The 25,455-nt window shown below is 36.4% G+C and overlaps 6 protein-coding genes across 6 annotated transcripts; 5 read left to right on the top strand and 1 right to left on the bottom strand.

Annotated features, from left to right (window-relative positions):
• The first annotated feature begins 273 nt into the window (after positions 1-273).
• LOC103423965 (major strawberry allergen Fra a 1-3) lies at positions 274-1,054 on the top strand. The gene has a single exon (XM_008362038.4). The coding sequence runs from the start codon at positions 401-403 to the stop codon at positions 878-880; it is 480 nt and encodes a 159-aa protein (XP_008360260.2). The 5' UTR covers positions 274-400; the 3' UTR covers positions 881-1,054.
• Positions 1,055-6,811: 5,757 nt separating this feature from the next.
• On the top strand, positions 6,812-7,659 carry LOC103423966 (major strawberry allergen Fra a 1-3). Its single transcript, XM_008362039.4, has one exon. The coding sequence runs from the start codon at positions 6,979-6,981 to the stop codon at positions 7,456-7,458; it is 480 nt and encodes a 159-aa protein (XP_008360261.2). The 5' UTR covers positions 6,812-6,978; the 3' UTR covers positions 7,459-7,659.
• Positions 7,660-8,878: 1,219 nt separating this feature from the next.
• LOC103423968 (major strawberry allergen Fra a 1-3) lies at positions 8,879-10,884 on the top strand. The gene has a single exon (XM_008362042.4). It carries the CDS (start codon positions 10,188-10,190, stop codon positions 10,665-10,667), a length of 480 nt encoding a protein of 159 aa, XP_008360264.2. The 5' UTR covers positions 8,879-10,187; the 3' UTR covers positions 10,668-10,884.
• Positions 10,885-13,161: 2,277 nt separating this feature from the next.
• Positions 13,162-14,258, top strand: LOC103423967 (major strawberry allergen Fra a 1-3). Its single transcript, XM_008362041.3, has one exon. The coding sequence runs from the start codon at positions 13,567-13,569 to the stop codon at positions 14,044-14,046; it is 480 nt and encodes a 159-aa protein (XP_008360263.2). The 5' UTR covers positions 13,162-13,566; the 3' UTR covers positions 14,047-14,258.
• A 3,071-nt stretch (positions 14,259-17,329) lies between these two features.
• LOC103452834 (uncharacterized) lies at positions 17,330-20,793 on the top strand. Its single transcript, XM_029090893.2, has 7 exons — positions 17,330-17,766; positions 18,027-18,238; positions 19,192-19,477; positions 19,576-19,661; positions 19,745-19,836; positions 19,945-20,194; positions 20,291-20,793. The coding sequence occupies exons 1-7, from the start codon at positions 17,536-17,538 to the stop codon at positions 20,421-20,423; spliced, it is 1,290 nt and encodes a 429-aa protein (XP_028946726.1). The 5' UTR covers positions 17,330-17,535; the 3' UTR covers positions 20,424-20,793.
• Positions 20,794-22,232: 1,439 nt separating this feature from the next.
• LOC103452833 (protein DEHYDRATION-INDUCED 19 homolog 4-like) lies at positions 22,233-25,049 on the bottom strand. The gene is made up of 5 exons (XM_008392369.4): positions 24,639-25,049; positions 24,392-24,531; positions 23,523-23,600; positions 22,801-23,054; positions 22,233-22,536 (listed from the first exon to the last, which is right to left on the bottom strand). Exons 1-5 carry the CDS (start codon positions 24,706-24,708, stop codon positions 22,431-22,433), a joined length of 648 nt encoding a protein of 215 aa, XP_008390591.1. The 5' UTR covers positions 24,709-25,049; the 3' UTR covers positions 22,233-22,430.
• Between the last annotated feature and the right edge of the window lie 406 nt (positions 25,050-25,455).

The following is a 25,455-nucleotide window of genomic DNA, read 5'->3' as shown; positions in this document are numbered from 1 at the left end:
TGTCAGAGAATGTGGTCATCTCTAAAGCACTCATTGCATGCAAATGCAAAATTTTAACTTCTATATATAAAACAGTGGGATAGAAATAATTGAGCTCGTGGATTAAATGGCTATAATTTTATTTTTTTTACTCAATTAGCAGATGGTTCTTCTCTTGACTAAAATACAAACATTCCAAGTATAAAAGTAATGGTTCCCACGTCACAATGAATAGAACCAATTAAACAATAAGGAAATGGCATAAACCTATTCATCCACATTCAGGCACCCTCGGCCTATAAATACCATACCTCCTCTTCAGCTATTCACACCTCAAAACCTCCCAATACATCATCTTTCTTCCTCAGTCTTCCTCTTTATCAATTAGTTTTTCCTCACCTCCCAAACGCATCTCAGAATCATGGGTGTCTTCACATACGAATCCGAATTCACCTCCGTCATCCCCCCTGCTAGGTTGTTCAATGCCTTTGTTCTTGATGCTGACAACCTCATCCCCAAGATTGCACCACAAGCAGTGAAGAGCGCTGAGATCCTTGAAGGAGATGGCGGCGTTGGAACCATTAAGAAGATCAACTTTGGTGAAGGTAGCACATACAGCTATGTGAAGCACAGAATTGATGGGGTTGACAAGGAAAACTTTGTCTACAAGTACAGTGTGATTGAAGGAGATGCTATCTCTGAGACAATTGAGAAGATCTCTTATGAGACTAAGTTAGTGGCTTCCGGCAGCGGTTCCGTCATTAAGAGCACCAGCCACTACCACACCAAGGGTGACGTTGAGATCAAGGAAGAGCATGTTAAGGCTGGCAAAGAAAAGGCCTCCCACCTCTTCAAGTTGATTGAGAACTACCTCTTGGAGCACCAGGACGCCTACAACTAAATTATATGGCATCAAAACTTTTGTCAACAAACAATGGTTTTTATTTCCTTTTATGTTTTTTAAACTTTTGAAACAGTGTTTTGGCTTGTCATTAAAGCTTTTCATGGAAAAGTGATATTGTATGTCTTTTCATATAAAACAAATAAAAAGAAAATAATGGATTTGAATAATATATATATATATGTGTGCAAGTTTCCCTTTATCATGACATGACACGCCGCATCAACTGACACATAAAATACCTCGTAATTGTGATCTAAAAATATAATTTCTCTAACGTTATTTTTAATTTAAAGTATCATATTTTTTAACTACACGAGTTGGAGAAATTATGTTAGGTAAATTATATGATACAAAACGTTATGCTTCTATATTTTCTAACTACACGAGTTTACTTTTAATTACTAAAGGAGCATTAAAGATACTATTAGCAAGGAGCCGCGACGTTTTCATATAGAAGCATAACGTTTTGTATCGCGCAATTGTTTTGAGAGTGTTCGTCTCTTTCATGATCTCATACTAGATGCATCGTTTATATGGATCCTCCGTCTCTTTTAGCGTTGTTTTAGCGTTGTCTTGCAACATCTTTAATTATTCTTTTGTATTTCAGATGTTTGTTTGCAAGTATCCTCCAATTTGGGTCATGTTCTTCATCTATATATTATGAATCATGTATTTGCTCCTATCATTAATGAAATATGGTGTTTCTTTTAAAATAGATAGAATGAAATTCAACTTCGGGTGCATACAAAAAAACAATCTGATTAAATAAACGTGATTACACATAAGCATATGCCCCTGACGGAATACAAACGTAGTCGGGCAAAAAGGGTCAACTTTTTTATTTTTTTTAGAGAATTTTGCCCGATGAATAGAGTTCGATGGGCAAAACTTTAGTCATCGGGTAAACTTTCGCGCCAAATATAATATTTCATTGGGCAAAGGTGAGAGACATGATTGGCATATTTAATTCCTTCGATAATTTTCGCAGTCTGCAAAATTAATTTCAACAATCCAACTATCAGACTTGTTTGTATATACTCCAATAATGCAACACCAAAAACAAAAAGGTTAGGTAATGGAACGAAATCCTTCGACGGTTACAAACAAAAAATCACAATTTAACGGTTCTTTTAGCTCCGATTTTGATGACTTTTTACAACTACACTCCTCAACCCTAGAAGAATACAATGAACCCCGACCATCAATTTAAAATACTTACAGTAATGGATACCACAAAAACTTACGTTCTACTTAGTGGAAGTATATAGAATAAACTCTAATTGTTTGTTGAATCTATTGTTTTGACAAGATAAACATTCTACGATACTAGTTTCAACAATCCAAATGTCAAACTTATTTGTATATACTCCAATATCGCATACACCAAAAATACCAAAAACAAACTTTCAGAGAGAATAGGTAACGAGACCAAAATTTCCTACAGTTACAAACTAAAAATCAAGATTTAATGGTCATTTTAGCTTCGATTTTGATATTTTTTTTACAACTACACTCTTTGACCCTAGAAGAATACAATAAATGAACCCGATCATCAATTTGAACTATAGTGGACACCACAAAATCTTCCATTCTACTTAATGGAAATATAATAAACTCTTTATTGTTTGTCGAATCTATTGTTTTGACAGGATACACGTTCTGCAAAAGTAGTTTCAATGATCCAACCGTCAAACTTATTTATATATTGTCACATCCCGGCCCGGGGCGGACCACTTCCCGGGCCCGCTCCACCACCGTAACACGATATTGTCCTCTTTGGGCTTACCATTCCCTCACGGTTTTGTTTTTGGGAACTCACGAGCAACTTCCCAGTGGGTCACCCATCCTGGGAGTGACCTGGCCTCCTTCTCGCTTAACTTCGAAGTTCCTACAGAACCCGAAGCCAGTGAGTTCCCAAAAGGCCTCGTGCTAGGTAGGGATGGGAATATACATTTAAGGATCACTCCCCTGGGCGATGTGAGATGTTACATATATACTGCGAGATCGGATGCGTCAAAAGCACAAAAAACAAACTTTTACACTATGTTTGGATGGAGAATTTCTAAATTATCACATAATTTTAAATGACAGGAATTACAATTGACAGTAATTAAATTCCCGTTAAATGAATTTCATCGTTTGGATGTTGGATACATAGAAATTACAAAATGACGGGAATTCCAAATTTCATTGTTTGGATATTCTCTAGAATTTGTATTAAATAGAGGAATACAAAATTGAATCAAAAGTTAAAATGGTTATAAATCTATCACTCCCTCATACGAAATACACCAATCACCGTATCAGATTATTCGATTGCAGAAAAAAATTAGAAAAGGATACATATCTGTGGAGATGTCATTCTACGGTTACAAACGAAAAATCACGATTTGACAGTTATTTTAGCTCTACTTTTGATGATTTTTTACACTAGAAGAAGACAATGAATGAACTCGATGATCAAGTTAAAATATATACACTAGTGTACGCCACAAAATCTTCCTTTCTACTCAATGAAAGTATAAAATAAACTTTAAGTGTTTGTTGAATCAATTGTTTTGACGGGATACACATTCTATGAAACTAGTTTCAACGATCCAACCTTCAAACTTATTTATATATACTCTGAGATCGTATAAGCTAAAAATCATCAAAATAAACTTTTAGGATAGGTAACTGATTTTTATTTTTTATTTTTTTGTAGGCTTCTACGTCGCAGAATAAGGATAAGTACCTAGCCAACCTCTCCCAGCAGAAATCGGACACACCAATGGAGGAGATGACACCTGATCGAGAGGTGTCTCTACAATTGCTAATGGACGTGGTTGGCCAACTGAAATGCAAAGAATTCGGTGGCCTAGGAACCGGTCAAGTTCGGGATCTTGAGGAAACTTCTTCTTCATCTAGGTCTCATCCTCCAAGCAAGATGTCTTCCAAACTGCAGCAGTTGGAGATGGAGCTAGCGAGCCGTCGAGAAGAAGCTCTGCGCGAGCAAGAAACCGTGCGTCAGTGAGAGGAGGGCCTTTTGGTACATTGTTGGGATAGCGCAAGCAATGTTAGCTTCTGGCATTCGCATTCCCAATCCTCCGAGCGATCTTCAGGCGCCATTCCACTAGCCACCTCAGCGGTAACTCCAGTAGTTGCACTTAATTTTTTTGTTACATACAATTGTACGAATATTTTTTTAATGTAATTAAATAAATTTCTTTAAAGTTGTGATTTATTTTAGCCTTTTAGACTAATATAATTAGAATTAATACATTATTTTAATTTCAAATTTAAATATATATATATAAAAGCTTTGCCCAACGAAGATATTCGTCAAGCAAACTTTTATTGTATTTTTTTTTCTTTAAAACAATTGCCCGACTAATATTTTGTCGGGCTAAAATTTTCATTATTTTATTTCTAGAAACTCGACAAAACTTTGTTGTCGAGCAAGCTATGTTTGTCGGACCAGGTCGGTCAATGCTCTTTTACCGGACGACTTTATTTAGTCGAGTCAACAATGTTCTCTTGACAAATGCTTATATTTCGTCAGGCAATATTTGAGCAACGGGTTTTGCGCGACGAACTTTGGCTCACATAATTTTGTCGAGCAAACTTATAGGTGACAAAATCGTATTTGATCCGACAAATACTGCGGTTTTTTGTAGTGCAAGAATCTCTTCATATCTATAAATCACGTCAAATTTAAAAATCTAAAGGGGAAAACAATGCAATTATGTGACAAAGACCTAACACTCCAAATCTATTAACAAAGACAATGATACTAACCTAACTAAATCTGGCTTCATTTCATCTTCCGTGACCAAATTCTTGTTCTTGAGGGGAAATTTGCACAACCAACAATTAACCTAAACTCCTACACATCTACCACAAGAATATTGAGTGTAACTAACACTTTTGGAAAAGTGTTAATTATGCATTGTCTTCTACTTGCACGCACATGATGAATTGTTAATTCTTAGTGTATGTGGATCCAATTGTACATTTACTACAACAAAAAAGTCGTTTAGCGAGAAAAAAAACTCTTGCTCAAAGTCTCCATTTTGTTAAACTCTAAAACTTTTACTCGGTATAGTTAGTAAAATAGATTACGACGATAAGAGTCTATCTACAGTGAGGAAATGCTTTCTTGCCAAATATTTGAATTCTCGCTAGAGTAGGGAAAAGTTTTGTTAAGAGTCCTTGCAACTAAAGCTTTTATGAAACAGTATGAATGTAATTTACTGAGGTTAATTAGTACACTGATGGGGATGGAATGAATGCATAATACTTAGATACTCACTAGTAAGTATTGATGTACTCACTTTCTGACTTGGTTAATAAAAAAAAATGTCACGTGTTCCTTTTTTCCAAAGCCCAAAAAAAAAAATTAAATAACATGTCCATTATTTATCAAAAATAATACAATATTTCAAAATATCATTGGACAAAATTAAAAGGTGAGTACCCAAGTATTATTCAAAATGAATTGGTGTCTAATGCCCAATTGATGAAACCTTTGTTTTACAAAATTGCTGTCTGCTTCATATATTGTTGTCCCTACCACATTACAACTAGTATGCACTTCCAGAAGTTCAAATTAGGCTACTTGAATTGTATTTCAACATATGGCTGCATTGGGTCAACATTGATTGCCCATCATTTTGTATGGGGGCAATATCAAAACGTTCAATTATAACAAGTCCAAATTCACCTCGTAATTATTAACTACACAGCCAATGACCATGTTGATCGTGAATACAAAATTAGACAAATATAGGAGACAACAAAACGGCCCAACTTGGTTTCAAATCTCAATACCCAACAAAGAACGAAGTTATTTTGTAGTCTCGTCTGATATTTTTTGTTATACGATATGAAATGATTAGAGGATAAGCTAGCCCTGCCTCAATTAAGGTGAGATGGTCGGCAGATTAATTGAAATTTCTACCATCAGAATGGCTAACTGGAATGGAAGAGAATGTGAAGTGTTCACTTTATCAGAATTATTGAATTCATAGCCCATGGCAGTCATTGTTGATTGAGACCCAAGTATCAGTTTTGGACTGAAAAAGATAGTAAAGGAATAAGCTTAATCAATTACTGACGATGTTCTAAAAAATGGCCTAGGCGGTTGTGACTCGAGGTATTTTTTTGCAAATTGATTGGAAAAATCGGTTAGGCTCTAGGCGGCCCTAGGCGGGATAGGCACTAGGCGGTGCTAGGCGGTTTTTTATTTATTTATTTTTTTAAATTAAAAAATAAAAAAAATCCTATCTACATTACTATATTTCCTTATTTTCCTCCTATTTTGCATTTTATGTGGTTTTAAATTGTGAACTTATTGTACATGTGTCATCTTACAATACTCCTCACTATGATTATATGGCATATATGCTTAATATGTTTTTAAATTTTGGACTTGTTGGATACTCTTTTTGCATTTTATCATTCTTTTATTATCTTATCCATGGATTTCATACAAGTATAATTTTTTGTAAGTGTTAATAAGCACTTATTTACAAGATATACATGAAATTTACCTAAATCCACCTAGGCCGTCTAGGCACCCGCCTAAACCCTGCCTAGCTGCCTAGGCGCTAAGCGCTAACCCGCCGCCCAACTAGCGCCTAACGTTTTTTAGAACCTTGATTACTAAAATGAATTCCAATTTCTATGCTCTGGTTTTCACAGAAAGTGTAAAAGTAGCTACAATGTCAGAGAATGTGGTCATCTCTGAAGCACTCATTGCATGCAAATGCAAAATTATAACTTCAATATAAAACAGTGGGATAGAAATAATTAAGCTCGTGGATTAAATGGCTATATTTTTTTTATTCAATTAGCAGATGGTTCTTCTCTTGACTAAAATACAAACATTAATTCCATGTAGAAAAGTAATGGTTCCCACGTCACAATGAACCAATTTAAAAAATAAGGAAATGGCATAAACCTATTCATCCACCTTCAGGCAGCCTCGGCCTATAAATACCATACCTCCTCTTCAGCTATTCACACCTCAAAACCTCCCAATACATCATCTTTCTTCCTCGGTCTTCCTCTTTATCAATTAGTTTTTCCTCACTTCCCAAACGCATCTTAGAATCATGGGTGTTTTCATATACGAATCTGAGTTCACCTCCGTCATTCCCCCTGCTAGGTTGTTCAATGCCTTTGTTCTTGATGCTGACAACCTCATCCCAAAGATTGCACCACAAGCAGTGAAGAGCGCTGAGATCCTTGAAGGAGATGGTGGAGTTGGAACTATTAAGAAGATCAACTTTGGTGAAGGTAGCACATACAGCTACGTGAAGCACAGAATTGATGGGGTTGACAAGGAAAACTTTGTCTACAAGTACAGTGTGATTGAAGGAGATGCTATCTCTGAGACAATTGAGAAGATCTCTTATGAGACTAAGTTGGTGGCTTCCGGCAGCGGTTCCGTCATTAAGAGCACCAGCCACTACCACACGAAGGGTGACGTTGAGATCAAGGAAGAGCATGTTAAGGCTGGCAAAGAGAAGGCCTCCCACCTCTTCAAATTGATTGAGAACTACCTCTTGGAGCACAAGGACGCCTACAACTAGATTAATATTGCCTGCTACCACAAAAAGTATTATTAAGTAGTTGTGTCCTCGTGTGGCATCAAACAATGTGTGGTTTTCATTCCCTTTTTCTTTTAAGTTTTGAAACAGTGTTTTGGCTTGTGATTGGAGCTTCTGAGTGGAGTGAATATTGTGTTTCCTTTCCTTTACAAATAAATAAGAAGAAAATCATATTTGATGATATATTTTCAAATTTCTTTTTATGCACCGTGGTAATGAATAATGTTCATTTTTCATTTTTCTATCTTGACTTCTATTATTCTATGTGACATGTCATGTCAATTACACTGAAAGATCACACAATAACTAATTTAAGAAAACAAATGAATCTTATTCTACCACCTAATACGCGATCAATTTAAAGCATCATATTTTATAACCGCACGAGTTGACGTAACAATTATAACATTTACAGTTATCATGGTATGACAGATGAATGTATACACATGTCATACGGTCCCTTTGCATGAGTTGACCCAACTACTAATGAATTTAATGCTTTTGTTTTCTAACTACCCAAGTTGTCACGATGGCCACCGTCAATGGAGAGAGGGCCAAGGGTCATATTTTGTTTTATAGTTTTATAAGAAATTATTTTTTAATAAACGATCATATTTTATATTATCTTTAACCGAATGGATCAAAGGATTATAGACTAAAACATAGTCATTTGACAAAAAAATTCATCTCTAACCGAAGGATGCTATTTTTTAATATGTTCTATAACGAAAAGAACCTCCAAACAATAACCAACCAATAATAAAAAAGGTTGTACCTAAATCAACCAACCCCAACGATATTTTGGCTCTTGCATGCGTCCTGGTTGTATCATTATTTTTTTAAGCCCAAATTAAGGTTTAATTATTAGTCCGTCCACATGCATGGTATAATTCTTTTTGCAAAAGTACATAAGATAATATACTAAAAAAATACATAATATAAGAAGAAGAAAAAAAAAATATATATATATATATATATATATAATATTATGAAATTTTAATAGGCAATACTGGGGATGGGATTACTTGCAAAATATGCAATTAAAGTGTTTATTTTGTGTACGAAAAGAAGAGATAATTAATTAATTAACTTTTTGCTAAATCTGTTTTAATTAATTAAGTTGATGCATCACTTAAGAAGAGGTTCTGCTGCAATATTGTTTCTTTGAATCGACATGTGATTAAGGATGGAACTTGTCTGGTGTTTGGGCTGCTGCATCGGGCTAGTTGGCTGGCTTATTTTGGCCAGCCCCTGGCCTGGTGTCTAATTTTTGGTCAAGTGAGGCCCACAAGCTCTTTAGCCTAGTTCTCGGTTGGAGACGACTTTCGTGTCAAAACGGACTATATTTTGGCCTATGACCATTTGACTGGATTGGTTAGAGCCTAAGGGCATTGGTTTTTGTGAATTCTCTCTTTCAGCATTGTCTTGTAACATATGCGATTACTCTTGCATATACTTTCAGATCTTTGTTAGTAACCCCTCTTGGGTCATGTTCTTGATCTATATAAATCTTGTACGTATTCATGAAGGAGTAATTGCAACATTGTAAGCTTCACAAGCATGTAATTAGCTGTTGACATATATTTATTTTTAACAGTGAAAAAGAATTACGCGAGATTGGCTCTTTAACAATAGTTGCATACATTGCATAAAGGAATATCAATGCAATAGGAAATTTAGTATACAAATCAAAGGACAAAAAAAAAATTATTGAAAAACACAAAATGTTATTCCATAGACATACAAGAAAGAAGAATACTACAAATTGACAAGCATACTACATAACGAACAAATTACAATCTTGCTAAGACTTGATACCTACAAAGTTACAAGAGATGTACTTACAAACACCTGATTTACTAAAACAAATAATAAACCAATCTTAAACCTTGATTACAGATGGGAAAGTAATCATAATACTTATCCAACTAGTAAACCTTAATACAAACCATATCAAAAACACCCTAACATAAAAATGAACCAAGTTGTTAACTTTTCCAATAAATTTTACGGAGGTTAATTAGTTATAGTATTGTTACGTATCTTACAAATGTATGCACTTCCAGAAGTTCAAAAATCCTTTTTGGTCAAACTCCAGAAGTTCAAATTAGGGGGACTTGACTTGCATTTCAACATTGGCTAGTTGCAATTTGTCGACATTAATTGCCCACCTTTATGGTTTAGGCTTTCACATCTCCAAATGGAAATGGCTCAAAATAATTCCTGCTGTTATACCAATGCACAGTCCTCGTCCATTTTAACCAATTTAAGCACACAGCCAAATGGAAATGACTCATAATATTCAACTATACAGTAGTAGACAACAAAAATTGAATTATTAGAAGTTCCACATGATTCATTCATACTATTGTTTATCATCAAATGGAATCTAATAGTGCAAACCAATGTAAATAATTGAGGTTAGTCGACCTCGTGATTAATTGGGTAATTTCTTATTCAATATCCTGTTGGTCGTTCCCTTCCCCTTAACTAAAATACAAAATTCCATGTCGGAAAAGTAATGGTTCCCACGTTAATGAAATAGAACCAACCAGGAACTTGCATAATAAAACCTTTTGATCAACCTTCAGCCTCACTCTATAAATACCATACCTCCTCCCACACTTCTTCACAACTCAAAACCTCCCATTACATCATCTTCCTCTTCATCAATTTCCTATTTTCCTACTTTCCAAACACTTCTCAGAATCATGGGTGTTTTCACATACGAATCCGAGTTCACCTCTATCATCCCCCCTGCTAGGTTGTTCAATGCCTTTGTTCTTGATGCTGACAACCTCATCCCCAAGATTGCACCACAAGCAGTGAAGAGCGCTGAGATCCTTGAAGGAGATGGCGGAGTTGGAACTATTAAGAAGATCAACTTCGGTGAAGGTAGCACATACAGCTACGTGAAGCACAGAATTGATGGGGTTGACAAGGACAACTTTGTCTACAAGTACAGTGTGATCGAAGGAGATGCTATCTCTGAGACAATAGAGAAGATCTCTTATGAGACTAAGTTGGTTGCTTCCGGCAGCGGTTCTGTCATTAAGAGCACCAGCCACTACCATACCAAGGGTGATGTTGAGATCAAGGAAGAGCACGTTAAGGCTGGCAAAGAGAAGGCCTCCCACCTCTTCAAGTTGATTGAGAACTACCTCTTGGAGAATCAGGATGCCTACAACTAAATTAATATTACATGCTGCCGCAAAAAGTACCAATAAGTAGTTGTGTGATCTTTGGCATCATCCAATGTACCGGTGTGGTTTTCATTCCCTTTTTCTTTTAAGTTTTGAAACAGTGTTTTGGCTTGTAATTGGAGCTTCTGAGTGAAGAGTGAATATTGTATTTCCTTTGATTTACAAATAAATAAGAAGAACATCATATTTGATGATATATTTTCAAGTTTCACCGTGTTAACAAATAATGTTCAATTTTCATTTTTCTAACTTGCCTTCTATTATTCTACATGACAAGTTATGTCAATCACACCAAAAGATCACAAATAACTAATTTAAGAAAACAAAACATCAATCTTATTTATCACCTAATACGCGATCAATTTAAAGCATCATATTTTCTAACTACACGAGTTGACATAAACTATACAACATTTTACAATTATCATGGTGTGACAAATGAATACACACACATATATATATGTGTGTGTGTGTGTCGTACGGTCTTCTTGCATTAGTTGACCCAACTACTAATGAATAATGTTAATGCTTTTAGTTTTCTAACTAAGTTGGCAGGACCTTGCATGCACTGGTTTCTATGAATTCTTTGTCTCTTCCAGCATTGTCTTGCAACATATGATGAGATTATTCTTTTGTATATATATTTTCAGATCTTTGTTAGTACCCCATTTTGGGTCATGTTCTTGGTTTATGTAAATATTGTATGTATTTGCTCCTTCACGAATGAAATATGTCGTTCCATTAAAAAAATTGTAGTAGACCTAAATTAGTTGACCTCGAATGCATAGAAGTGAGCACATCAACATTAATAGATATGACTATGCCCACGTTAATGTCAATAAAATTCTTCATATCTGTAGATCTCATTAAAAATGGAATTCTAAAGTAAAAAAGAATGCATTTTTGTGACAAAAGCAAAGGTGTGGTACGACCAAATCTATTGACAGAAAAAAAAGAAGGTTTTTAACACAAATGATCTTTGAAATTAACCCTCGTCATCAAGATGGTCTCTGAAATTGAAAATCAATCAATGTAGTTTCTGAAATTGCCTACCACAAATCAACTTGGTCCTTGCCGTTTAATTCCGTCAAGTTTTCCGTTAGTTTGCTGACGTAGCACACATGTGGCCAACACAACCAATGATTTAGTGCCATGTATTATTATTTAGCCAAATAAAATAACTAAAAAAAATTCAGTCTGAGAGGCGTCTTTTGCTCCTCATTCTGGCAACGTAGTTGCAGAGCCCTTCCAAGAACTCAGTGTGAGAGTGTGTGTTGCTGTAAAAGAGTGGAGAAAGCAAGAATATGGGTTCAAGAGGAGCAACGTGGGTGTTGCAGAAAGAGAACGAAATTGCAAGCGGCGTTATAAGTAGATCGACGGATAGAAGACGCGTCGCATCAGCACACGGGCTACGCCGTTGCCTGGTCGATGGAAGGATATGCGGAGGGAGAATGGGTGGCTGGTCGAGCCAACTGCTCAACGAACGGAGCCAAAGAATCAAGGGGTTGTGGCTGGTGGTTGGGATTTAGAAGGAGTGGTTGCTGGTTGGGATCTAGCATAAGTGGTGGCTGGGTTGTGGGATCTTAGGAAGACGATGATGTTGCCTGCTTCATCTTCTTTTTCTTTTTTTTCTTTTTTTTTTCTTTTTTAGTTTTGGGTAGTTTTTTTTATGGGTTTTTAAATTGTCTTTTTATGGTTTTATAGATTTTTCCACATGGCACTACTTAATTAGACATGGGGGCTCTACTTGTATGCTCTGTCAGCAAACTAATAGAAAACTTTACAGATTAAACGGCATGGACCAAGTTGATTTGCGGTAGTTAATTTCAGGAAAGACATTGATTGATTTTCAAATTGAATGACCAATATGATGAGTTAGGCCGATTTCAGGGACCATTTGTAATAAAAACCCAAAAAAAAATTGATACCAGCCTAAAACTAATTAACCATTTAATAGACAAATTGTAATAAAAACCCAAAAAAAAATGATACCAGGCTAACATTTATTGAATGACACTTAAAACTTTCAAAGTCTCATTGAACCCAGAAACATAAGCTTCTAAAACAAATAATAAAGCAATCTTAAACCTTGATTACAGATGGGAAAGTAATCATAATTCTTATCCTACTAGAAAACCTTAATACAGACTATATCAAAAACACCCTAACATAAAAATGAACCAAGTAGTTAACCTTTCCAATAAATTTTACGGAGGTTAATTAGTTAGTATACACTTCCAGAAGTTCAATTTCTTTTTTTGGTCAAACTCCAGAAGTTCAAAGTAGGGGGACTTGACTTGCATTCAACATTGGCTAGTTGCAATTTGTCAACATTGGTTGCCCTCCGTTTTCCTGTAGGTTATCACATCTCCTAATGGAAATGCCTCAAAATAATTTCAACTGTTATCCCAATGCACAGTCCTCGTCCATTTTAACCTATTTAAGCACACAGCCAAATGGAAATGACTCAAAACATTAACCTGTACAGTAGTGGACAACGAAAATTGAATTATTAGGAGTCCCACACGGTTCGTGCATGTTCATACTATTGTTTATTATCAAATGGAATCTCATTGTGCAGACGGGAAAATAATTGAGGTTACTCGACCTCGTGATTAATTGGGTATTTTCTTTTTCAATATCCAGATGGTCCTTCCCTTCCCCTTGACTAAAATACAAAATTTCATGTAGAAAAAGTAATGGTTCCCACGTAAATGCATAGAACCAAGCAGGAACTTGCATAATAAAACGTTTTGATCAACCTTCAGCCTCACCCTATAAATACCATACCTGCTCCCTCACTTCTTCACAACTCAAAACCTCCCATTACATCATCTTCCTATTCATCAATTTTTATTTTCTTACTTTCCAAACACTTCTCAGAATCATGGGTGTTTTCACATACGAATCCGAGTTCACCTCTGTCATCCCCCCTGCTAGGTTGTTCAATGCCTTTGTTCTTGATGCTGACAACCTCATCCCCAAGATTGCACCACAAGCAGTGAAGAGCGCTGAAATCCTTGAAGGAGATGGAGGAGTTGGAACCATTAAGAAGATCAACTTCGGTGAAGGTAGCACATACAGCTATGTGAAGCACAGAATTGATGGGGTTGACAAGGACAACTTTGTCTACAAGTACAGTGTGATCGAAGGAGATGCTATCTCTGAGACAATTGAGAAGATCTCTTATGAGACTAAGTTGGTTGCTGCCAGCAGCGGTTCCGTCATCAAGAGCACCAGCCACTACCACACCAAAGGTGATGTTGAGATCAAGGAAGAGCATGTTAAGGCTGGCAAAGAGAAGGCCTCCCACCTCTTTAAGTTGATTGAGAACTACCTCTTGGAGCATCAGGATGCCTACAACTAAATTCTTCTGCTGCTTCAATGATTTTCTAAGTTATCTTGATCAAAACTCTATGTCATCTTTGGCATAAAAAATTGTGTGGTTTTCATTCCTTTTTTTTTTTTAACTTCCGAAACGCTATGTTGGCTTGTAATGGGAGCTTTTGATTGAAGAGTGAATATTGTATTTCCTTACATTTGCAAATGAATAAAAATAAAATCATGGATTTGATGATATGTTTGTATGTTTCTTTTTAGAATAATACTTTGCTGCTGAAAATTCAGTAGCCACTTCTATTTTCATCCAATCAAATTTGAATACATGTCCAATTTGTGTTTATAATTTCAATTATTTGAACACGTGTCCAAATCCAATTTGTTTAATGAATAATGTTAAGGCTTCATTTTATAACTATATGTGACCCAACTTATATATGTAATTCATATTGATCACATAATGATTTTTTTAAGAGAGAATATCAATCACCTAAAGATCATAATAACTTATATAATAAAACAAATATATGTCATCCACCATATGATTCACGATTAATTTAAAGCACTACATTTTCTAACTACATATGCAGTGGCGGAGCCACCCTAAGACCATCTCCAACCCTTGGGCTAAAAGCCAAATTTTTTAACCCGGAAAATTTAGCTTTTAGCCCAGAAACATCTTTTCTGCTCCAATCCTTCTACCCTAAAATTTTAGCCCAGAATTATTAAAGAATGAAATTAGCCTAAATTTTTTTCTTAAATCAATTTTTATTAAAAAAATAAATATGTAGATTATTGTAAATTAATTTTATGAACATTTTAATCTAAAAAAAAATAAATTCCGATAAACATTTCGCATTTAGCCCGGGGGGAAAGCTGGGGGGTATTTGACCCAGAAATAGCATTTGGCATTTAGCCTAAAATTTTAGCATGGGTTGGAGAGTGTTTGGGGGGGTAATTTGGGGGGTAATTTGACTTTTAGCCCAGAGTTGGAGATGGTCTAAGACTAGGGTAGGCTCGGGCTATCCTCAAATTATTTTTTCGTGACAACCTCTACTATCATTAATTACCACTATAAACTTGAAGTTGTAATTGTATTGGTTAGTCCAATTAATTTCAATCCAATAAATAAAAAGCTTTAAATTTTTTATATTAAAAGTTTGAAACTATAGTTCTAGACTAATATTAGTTGATCATATTCTCTGTTTGTTACCTATTTACAATTTTTCTCTTTGCTTGCAGACCATTATTTTGGTTAATTTCTCATTTTCCTCTATTATATTATATATGAAATCAAGAAGAGAAAAATATTTCCTTTTTTTCAAATTAGCACAAAAAACCCTTCAAATGCTCTCGTGCCTTAATGTTTTTAGAAAAATGTTCTCTTGGTCACTATGAGAAAAAATAAATGCATGATCTACCTTTGAATTTGATATCAAGACTGAAGAATAAAAGGATGTGCTTTTAATCATGTTTTATTTTCAACTCTTGATATAGTTGACCATGTATAATGAAGAATAAATGCATGATCACTCTCACCTTTGAATTTGATACCAAAGCGACCAAAGAATGAGTTAGTTTCTATATATATTATGTCCATTTTGATCTAAAGTGTGCATTTCCTAACATGAATTTCTGACTCCGCAACTATACATATGAATTACCGATATAACATTTATCAATTACTAAAACATTGTAATATTGATAAACGTATACCACTAATGAATAATGTTAAGAGTCTTTAAATTTCTAACTACTTGAGCTAACCCGCCGTAGTACCATAAAGCTTACGTTAATTACCAATTTAATGATCATGATAAAGTATATAATTAACTTGTTGACGCTAAATGAGTTGACCCGACTGCTATACGACAAAGACCTACAATTCACAAGTGATTCCTCTCGCACACATAAAACGATTATTTTAAAGCATCATATTTTCTAACTACATCAATTGATGTAACAAGTGAATCTTATGTACCATATGACGCAATGTGTTAATGTAATTAGAGGATGATAAATTTTATTTAAACCTATTTAACATTTTTTTACACCCAACTTAAATTTTAAATGTTAATTGTCTATTTTATCCTATTGCATAATTATTATTCAGTACAAAATGAAATGAATAATAAAAATCAAATTTATCAATAGACTCACATACTAAAATTAAACCCTAACATCACCCTTTGTTTATCCTCCTACATTCATTCCAACTAAAACCCTAATAGCTCTGATAGAGAAAAACAAGCTTTTCTATTGATTGATGGTGATTTTGAAGTTTTTAATCCTCCAACTAAGATATGACTCGATTTATGGATATTTTATTTGTTTGCTTCTTCTTTGGATTAAATTTCATATTTTTTACATTATATTGTATTTGTTTTTCTCTGCCGTCTGTATGCTCCCCAAAACACCAGTACAAGGACTTTTGATTAGTACTGCAAAGACATAAAACTTGATTCTTGGTGCAAATAAAGATTGCTCAACCTTAACCACGAACTAGCAGTGGCATGTCTTGCACCTTTTTTATTCGAAATAGCTCCAATTTGTTTATTAACATAGCAGCAAAGCACTCAGCCCTATGTCACTTCAAAGTTTCTTAAAAAGTACATGAAAATGCTCATTTGAAAAGGACTGAACTGGAGCTTGCATAACATTCTCTTCGCAAATTCAAGCATATGGAATGATCTCTTGGATCTCAAGTCCATGGATGGATTGTGGTAGCAGAAAGAAAAAAAGCAGCCATGGAAATACTAGTCCTATATGGCATATGCCATTATAGAAAGGCAAAAAAAACCTCTTTGAAAAAAACAAAAAAAAAAACATTCAATTAGAAATGTTATTTTATAAAGATAATGGGTGTAAAGATAATTTTACATTTTGAATTGGGTTTGAGAGGGTATTTTAGTAATAAATTTGGATTTAAAGAGATATTAATTCTTTAATAAAAAATAATATGAATTAAGAGAATAAATTAGATGTAGAAAAAAGTTAGATGAATTCAAATAAAATTTCTCTTAAAAAATCTGACTTCATTTTTCTTGCAAACCACTTGGCAACTCACACAATAAGGACAATAATGAGTGTTGGAAACCTCACAATTGACGCCCACCAAAATCTTCCTGCCTAAAGCTCTGTGTTATTTATAAAATCAAGGGGCGATCAAGTCTTTTAATGGGCCGGTTTAAGGCCCACATAAATTGGACTGGTCAGGCCCACCCACTTGCCCTTACAAACGCATCCGAGGATAGATTCGCACAAATCAGGAAAACCTAAACATTTCCATTCCAGTTTACACTTGGACCGGGACAAGTACGTCAATTTCAAACAAGAAAGGACAATGTGGTAATTTCACTGCCATCGTATGCACAGAGTTCTTCTGGAACGAGCCCCACAAGACCACAAGCTGTTCTGGACTCTTCGTTTTCCCTAGAACAAAATCCCTTCGGCCGACCGTCTGCTCTCGAAACAGTTTCACCCAATACATCCCTTCTACTGAATCCGGTTTTCCCCAATGTCAGGCGTTTCGATTGCTCGGATTCGGGGAGATAATCGCTTCTACAACCCGCCAGCTATACGGCAGCAGCAGCAGAGAAAAAAGCTAGAGGAGGAGAAGCATCAGAGGCAGTCGGTGGATTCAGATGACTGTGAGACTTCTTACAGTTCCGGTTCGGGTGATGCTACGAATTTGGATCGGTTTTTGGAGTACACCACACCTGTGGTTGCGGCTCAGTATTTTTCCAAGGTATTACAAAATCAATTTTGAAGTTTTTGAAACTTTATTTGGTGTTTCATGAAAATTGAAGAGATTGAAATTTTGGGTATATGGCATTGCTGAGAATTTTAAAATTTGCTATCTTTATCAGTAAAAACCCTCTAAATTAAGCTCCTATCAAACTTGAAATAAAGTTTTCAACTTTTAATTTCTTGCTTTGGGTTTCGGTGCATTGTTTCTGTAATTGTTGTAGAAGTGGTTCTCATGTGTTTCCATTTGGTGATGGATAGACAAGTGTGAGGGGATGGAGGAGTCGCGAGGCAGAATTACATCCATACTTTGTGCTTGGAGATTTATGGGAATCTTTCAAGGAGTGGAGCGCGTACGGTGCAGGTGTCCCTCTTTTGTTGAATGGGAGTGACTCTGTTATCCAGTACTATGTTCCTTACTTGTCCGCTATTCAGCTCTATGTAGACCCATCAAAGTCCTCAACGAGAATAAGGTGAGTAATTTATGTTTTGATGTTGCTGCTCATTTTTAACTTATGGGTTTTGACATGAATTTCATTACGCGGGGAAACTGTCGGAAAAAAAAAATTGAATTTAGTGAAGTGAAGCAGATGGATTCTGCTGTGATCAGTTTTGGATTCCTGTCAGTGTGCACTCCGAGATTTAGTTTACCTGATAATAAGACAGACCTACACTTAAGTAATCTCATGCGCTGTGTGTTACTATATCTTGTAAATTCTATGTCCTCATTTACTGGTCCTTTCACTTGATTTCTCATTTGGAGTGATCAAGGAGATTTCAGATACAACTTGGTTGATTGGGTTACAATTTTTATCTGCTTGTAGTTACGGCTTACATTATATGAGGATAGGAAATGTCTTCTTATCAAGCTGTGTTGAAAAAAATGGCTGTGGTAGTATACAGTGGAAAGATATATTGTGAAGATAGGTTGTGAAGGACGAAATATAGTAGTGGAGTGCTGTTGGTTGAGTCGTCAGTAGACATCTTGTAGGCAATGGGTGACAAGATCTTTGACATAATGCATGGTAGTGTATTTAGATATGGTGTTACTTGGTGTTGGGGTGAGATGTCTGATGATATGTGGCTGAATCTCAACTTGAATTAGCAAAATTTTGCACGGAGTTACATGATAGTAACTAGTTTGAACTGCATTTTCCTTTCTTTAGTGAAACATGCGAGTCCTGGTTCCAAACAATTACCTACCTTTGTCATCTATGAGAGAAATTGTGTGCAAGGCTCCATGCATGCTAATAGCTAGTTTGAACTTTATATTTTGATGCTTTAGAGAAATATGCTAATAGCTATCAGCTGTGAGTTTGTGCACAGAGGTACACAAACTCAATGTTCACTCAGATGAAATCAATCTGTTGGCTAGTAACTGTTTGTATAACATAATTTTCCACTCGTGTGCATGTTATTACTGGAGGCCTGGTGATGAGAGTGATGCTGAGTCATCCAGGGAGACAAGTAGTGATGGCAGCAGTGATTATGGAACAGAAAGAGGATTCAACAATGTTCCTTATGGTACTTTAGGTTGGCAGAATGCTACAGATGTAAATGGCCATGGTTGGAATAAAACCGTACCGAGAACTGAACCCTTAAATGGTTCCTCAAGTGATGAAAGTGGTGAGGCTTGCAACCCTCCTGGTCAACTTATCTTTCAATATATGGAGCATGATCAACCATTTGGTCGTGAACCTTTGGCTGATAAGGTAAGTCACTCATCGTCTCAGAACACTTCATGCGTTGAGTTTTCCTTTTTCTTTCATGAGTTTGATGGTGACATGCACTCATCGCTACCTTCCAACAGATCTCATTTCTTGCATCTCAATTTCCAGAGCTGAGGACTTACAGGAGCTGTGATTTATCACCTTCTAGTTGGATTTCTGTAGCATGGTATGCTTTATTTTACTAAGCACAGCATTGGTACATATGTAATCAGAAATCTAAAATAGTAGCTGTGTATATTTTTGTTAAAGGTATCCAATATATAGGATACCTACAGGTCCAACTTTGCAGAGCCTCGATGCCTGCTTCTTGACCTTTCATTTCGTATCAACTCCCACAAAGGGTACATCTCTCTCTATCTCTCTTTACATATGTATTATAGATTTGTGTGCATTCATGCACTTGCTTGTTTTGCAAATCACATTATAATATATCATGTTGCTCGGAACAGGTGCAAGCACTGATAGGCTTCAGTTTGGTGGTCCACGAGCTAGAGACAATCAAAGTGCCAATTTCAAACTATCACTGCCAATCTTTGGGCTTGCTTCGTACAAGTTCAAAGTTCCCTTTTGGAATTCTAATGGAGTTTATGAATGTCAAAAGGCTGATTCTCTATTGCGAGCAGCTGACAACTGGCTCAGGCAATTGCAAGTTCATCATCCTGATTTCAATTTCTTTGTGTCGCACAGCATTCCAAAGAGGTGAGAAGGAGAATTATCTCTAATCAGCTTGCAGTTATCATCCCAATGTAAAAGGGATATAACCTACTGATGACAAAAACCCTTTTCACGGGCCAGTTTTTCATGTTATCGGTTGGATGTCAGTTCGCACTCCTGTCGTTATATTACAGACTTGGCCCTTGATATCTTATATTATCATCAAAGGAGGATTAAGAGTGATTTTGGCTTTGTGAGGGCTTTGATAGGCTGAAAGAAGAATAGTGATGAAATTATCGTTAATAAAGGCCTTTTAATATGGGAAGTGTGCTTCAGAACGGGCATCATGTATTGCATCAGGCATTATGATGACGACTCTTAGTCTATTTGCTTTCCACAATTTGGCGGTTTAGGGTGATGATCTCTGAGGATTCAGGAACAAGTAAGTAGATGTTGACAATTTTTCAATTACTATTTAGATGATGATGAAAATATGTTTAACTTATCTCTGTATGTAGAGGTGCCTTTTGTTTAGTATGTTTAATCACACCGTGTATGAATTAGCAGTAAAGTTCAACGCGAACATGTTTTGTTAATGTATAATGTGATCTTATAGCAGAGTAGCAGTGAGTTATGATGAACAATTTGGTTGTGTCCTTGCATTCATGCTCTATCCTGATGGCACATCGTATGTGCCTGCTGTGAAGGACTTCCATGCAATTGGGATGTTGTAGTAGTATTCTAAGCTAATCATGCATTGTCATGCGTGATTTTCTTGGAATATTGTCACGGTGACATCCTAGTTATTGGTAAGTTTCTCCCGTGCCTGCCCTACGCCTGGACGGGTCTAGGATCTCGATGGGTGCACATGGGAGTGTTATCCAGGGGACTTGTTATAAGACCAGCATTCAAAGTTCAAACTCTCCAAGTCTGATCTGCATGTTTCCTTCCATTCCATAAAAGAGAGACAAGCCAATAAATTGGGAAAGGAAATTGAGAGCAGGGTATATTGTCAAATCTAGGCCAAGCCCGATTTGGAAAGTCAGCTCGTTCTTTCCATTTCAAGTATAATATTAGTGTTCATTAGTTCATGCGAATACGGCGGAAAGAACAACTCACTGTGAAGTGGGACTTCCATGGCACGAGGCCTCTGCCATCGTGCAGCATTTTCTATTTCCCTGTTGAAGTTTTGAAAGATGGACATTTATGCTAGTCATAGACTAAACGTTTAGTAGGGTTATGGTTACGCTAAGGGTAAAGCTAGGAAAACTGTATTTTGTAGACCATGTGACGTGGTTGTTGATGATTAGATTATTACTTAAATATTGATTAACGTGCTTATTTCGTATTTGCGACACATCACATGATTTACAAATATAGTTGAAAAAGTTGATTGATTTTGCATTACTCTTGGGGGGCAGAACGCCGAGCCTTAAGGCTTCTAAAACATGAAGCTGGCAACCCACCCTAAAAGCAAGCTTGAATAATACTACTATTTGGTACCACAAACTACCACTTAAGTTAAATCCTTGTATAAACCAATGGAGGAAATTAACTACAACATATGTGGCTTGCCGCCGTAGTTTTAAGAAGTTTTAGGAATTTGTTAGAATAACGTGGTTTTAGAATTCACTAAAATGTCGTTTGGTTTTTACGTCCGATTATAATTTCCAGCAAGTGGTAATTCTACATTTCCTCCTTTGCTCCACGTCCACGTGCACTCATCTCTCTTGTTCTACTCTTAATAGTGAACTAAATCAAATGAAATCAATTGACAAAAAATCAAAGGAGTGCAAGCAGAGAACATAATAATTGAAGCCAATCTAGTAGAAGAGGCTCAAATCCTCACATCCCCCTCCCCGCACACCCAACGCAGAAAATCCATGCAAAACTATTTATGGAAAAAAAAAAAAAAAAAGTTGCAAACCATCACCGGTGACATTAAGACCTCCACTCAAATCCAATCGCAGTCCACTAACGAGCCTCAAGTGCCCCTATGCCATATCTAACCTAAAGTGTCACCATTCCTTTCGAGTTTGTAGCTATCAAGAAAATGTACAAGAAAGAAGGCAAACGCAGAGAGTGGATAAATTATTCCATATTTTCATTATACACATCAAGGTCCGAGTACATTACGAATACATAGCTGTTGTTGTTATCATCTAACTCTTACCGATTGTTACATAAATAGCACCACTTTCTTCCCTCTCGTATTACTTACGCTCTGCGCTCTGCTCCTAATAACTTATCACTTCCACAACTCCCACTACACTCTTCTATCTCATAAATCATCAAGAATAGTCGACATGAGCAATCCTTGAACAAACTCACACCTCCGTGCCTGCTCCTCTTGGTCCTTGCGAGATAAGGGTGGCTGTTGAACGCTTCTGTTGCATCATAGACAAGTGTTAGACCTTGAAGAAATCATAATAAATTCACAGCACACAACGGAAACACATAATCAGCACACATGATATATCTGTTGTAAATCCAGACCTCAAGACAATCCCTAGATGCTATCCCTACACATCTATTGTTCTACATACCTAAAAAAATTCAAGATATGAGGACTCTAATTTATTACTCAGCCACCAAAAACATAAAACGGAAAGAAAAAGCTAAAAGTTGTAAAGTGGTGATGACGCTCATACCTTTCTGAGACCTCTTCCTTTGTGCTCTCCTTTACAAAAGATGGTTCAACTAAAGGATGCGGCTTTGTACTCACATCCTCATCAGCAGTGGGAGGGTTAAATATAAAAGAAGACAACAAAGGATCAGCTTCAGTGTTTGAGGAAAGGAATGAAGACCCTCCTAGAAGGGATTGTAAACTTCCTTCTCGCAGCTCTTTCCTTAACATAGAAAATGTTGAACTAGATCCCCTGCGAAATTTCCTCTTGCGCTGAACGTAATGTATAGTCAAGGAGCACATGACACTCACTCTGGACTAAAAAATATACATGCCAAACCAAAAATAAACATGGAAGGGAAAGTTATCAAAGTTTTTATGCAAGAAAAATACCATGGTAGCAGAGTAAAGTGACTGGTGGAAATACAGGAAGTGTCAACAAAGGGAACAAGGTCATGGTTATAATCAATCACATTATAATAACTAGTCTGCTTGCTGGCCAGACAGATTAAGATATGCGAGAGTGAATTAGATATCTGAACATAATTTTGCTGAAATTGAAATACCAGTGAAGATAAAGGTTTTATCTAGACACATGATTCCTGTCACACCGCTATTTAGATGGCTTTAACCAACTACCTAAACGATAAAAATCATCCTTACATTAGCGAACCAACTTTAATGGCACAATGAGCATGCATGTAAATCATAACCAAAACAAACACAGAAATCCAGATGAAAGGATATCTTTAACAAACTCCCGTGTTGTGTAGTAATATGGCTCACAAGGTTTGCTCCCACCCTTTTCGCACAAACAGGACAGACCTGGAAAAAGGAAAGGAAATGACCATTTGGTTTCATAGAAATCCAAGAAAAAGGGAACATCCCAAGAGAAACATTCCTTCCCTATTAATTAAAACACCATGTAGACCTGAAAGTTACATATCTGTATATCAACAAAGAAAGTAACCACGAGGTTGGCTCAAACCCATCATAAAGACACTCAATGAACAGGGGCCCGATAGCAGTCTTCAACACCCCACACAAAACTAGCAAGGAAGAATACCAATATTGTCGGTCTATTAAAGCTTGAAGAAAAAATGTCGTACTAAGATGATCAACTGTCTAAATGAAAACCATCCCCTCTCTACACCATCATATACTACATGAATCACCCCTCAACGTAACCCACTAATTTGCAACTCAACCCTACTCAAATGGAAGTCCTACTCGACAAAAAAAACCCTTTCACAATCACAGCCAAACCCCAAGAGAAAACCAAGTAAACTGCTAGCATCATTTTGTATGCCTTGACAGTGAAACATTTCCGCCCCAAACGTTAACTCACTCTATACAGACTCATACAGCTTCTTCCTAAATTACAAGACAAGTGAAACTAAACACAACAAAAATTGTTGCTTTCTAAGCCGAAACGAAAACTAGACTACCAACAAAACGCAATCATTAAAATTTACAAGGGAAAAACTAATGAAATCTCGAAAGTTCGTATCTTCACACATTTCGAACAACCACTTTTCTAGTTAAGCTAGAAACAAATTAATTGAACTGTAAAACTTACAAAATTAAACTAAAAAAAGTGAAACCGAACAAAATACCCCGTTCTTAGCCTCCACCGGATGCTCCTCATCGATGTGGCAGCAAAGCCCAACGACATCAAAATCCTCGGCGCAGAAAGGGCACAAAAACTCGGCCTTTAACTCATCGTCTCCGTCAGTCTCTTCGTGCGAAAACAGATCTGCACGACACAAACCGCAATCATCAGCACCAAAAACTACCCACAAAAAATCAAGAAAATTAACAACAAACAATGAACACCGCCAGGGGCAGTTCGGGAAAACTCACCGGATCGCGATTGGTACCGCCTCGACGAGGAGGTCGAGAAGAGACTGCTCCACAAATTATCAGAGTCCATTTTCTATGCAGTACAAAATCAAATCACGGCGACTAAGAATTCGGAGCTCCAATCGGAATTTGAGGGTCCGTATTTGTGAAATTTGAAACCCTAGAAAGAAAAATGGAGACGATAGATAAAGAGTGGGTGTGTGGTGTGAGTGTGTGAGGAAGCGACCAAGAAATTGCGTGTGAGAGAGAGAACACAGCAGAGACCCTCTACCGAACTTCCGGAGAGGGTTTAACCGCCTTTTATAGTACTCGCGTGCCGGAAATACCCTCGCGCGTTCCGGTGAATTTCGGGGAGTGCCAGCTACCCGAGCTGATGAGATTTTTGTAACCGGAACACGGATGGTACATCACTTATCATTATAAAAATGATGAGATGTATGTGTTAAAAAGTTAATAACTTGAAAAATAAAACTTTCCACCATTTATATAAAAACACATAGTGTACCACCCGTGTTCCGCTCACAATAAAAATATTCTCCCTGAGCTGAGCCATGCAAGGAAGAGATTCCCTCCAGATCTCTCCCACCAAAGCCCACCAATCAATTAATCCGGGTCCTTAAAATTTGATCCAATAATTTCAAACAATGGATCCTTTTAAAAGTTATAGTAATTTTAACCGTTTGATCAAATTTTAAGAATTCGGATTAATTGATTAATCTGCGTACATGGATTTCATCGGACTGAGTACGTGTGTGAATTGCTATTCACACGTGCCGAGTCCGTGGTTTTGTAGTTTATCTTTTTCTTCTTTTTTTTT

Source organism: Malus domestica, chromosome 13 (assembly GCF_042453785.1).
Source record: "Malus domestica chromosome 13, GDT2T_hap1".
Lineage (NCBI taxonomy): Eukaryota > Viridiplantae > Streptophyta > Magnoliopsida > Rosales > Rosaceae > Malus > Malus domestica.
This window is presented reverse-complemented; position numbering and strand designations above follow the sequence as displayed.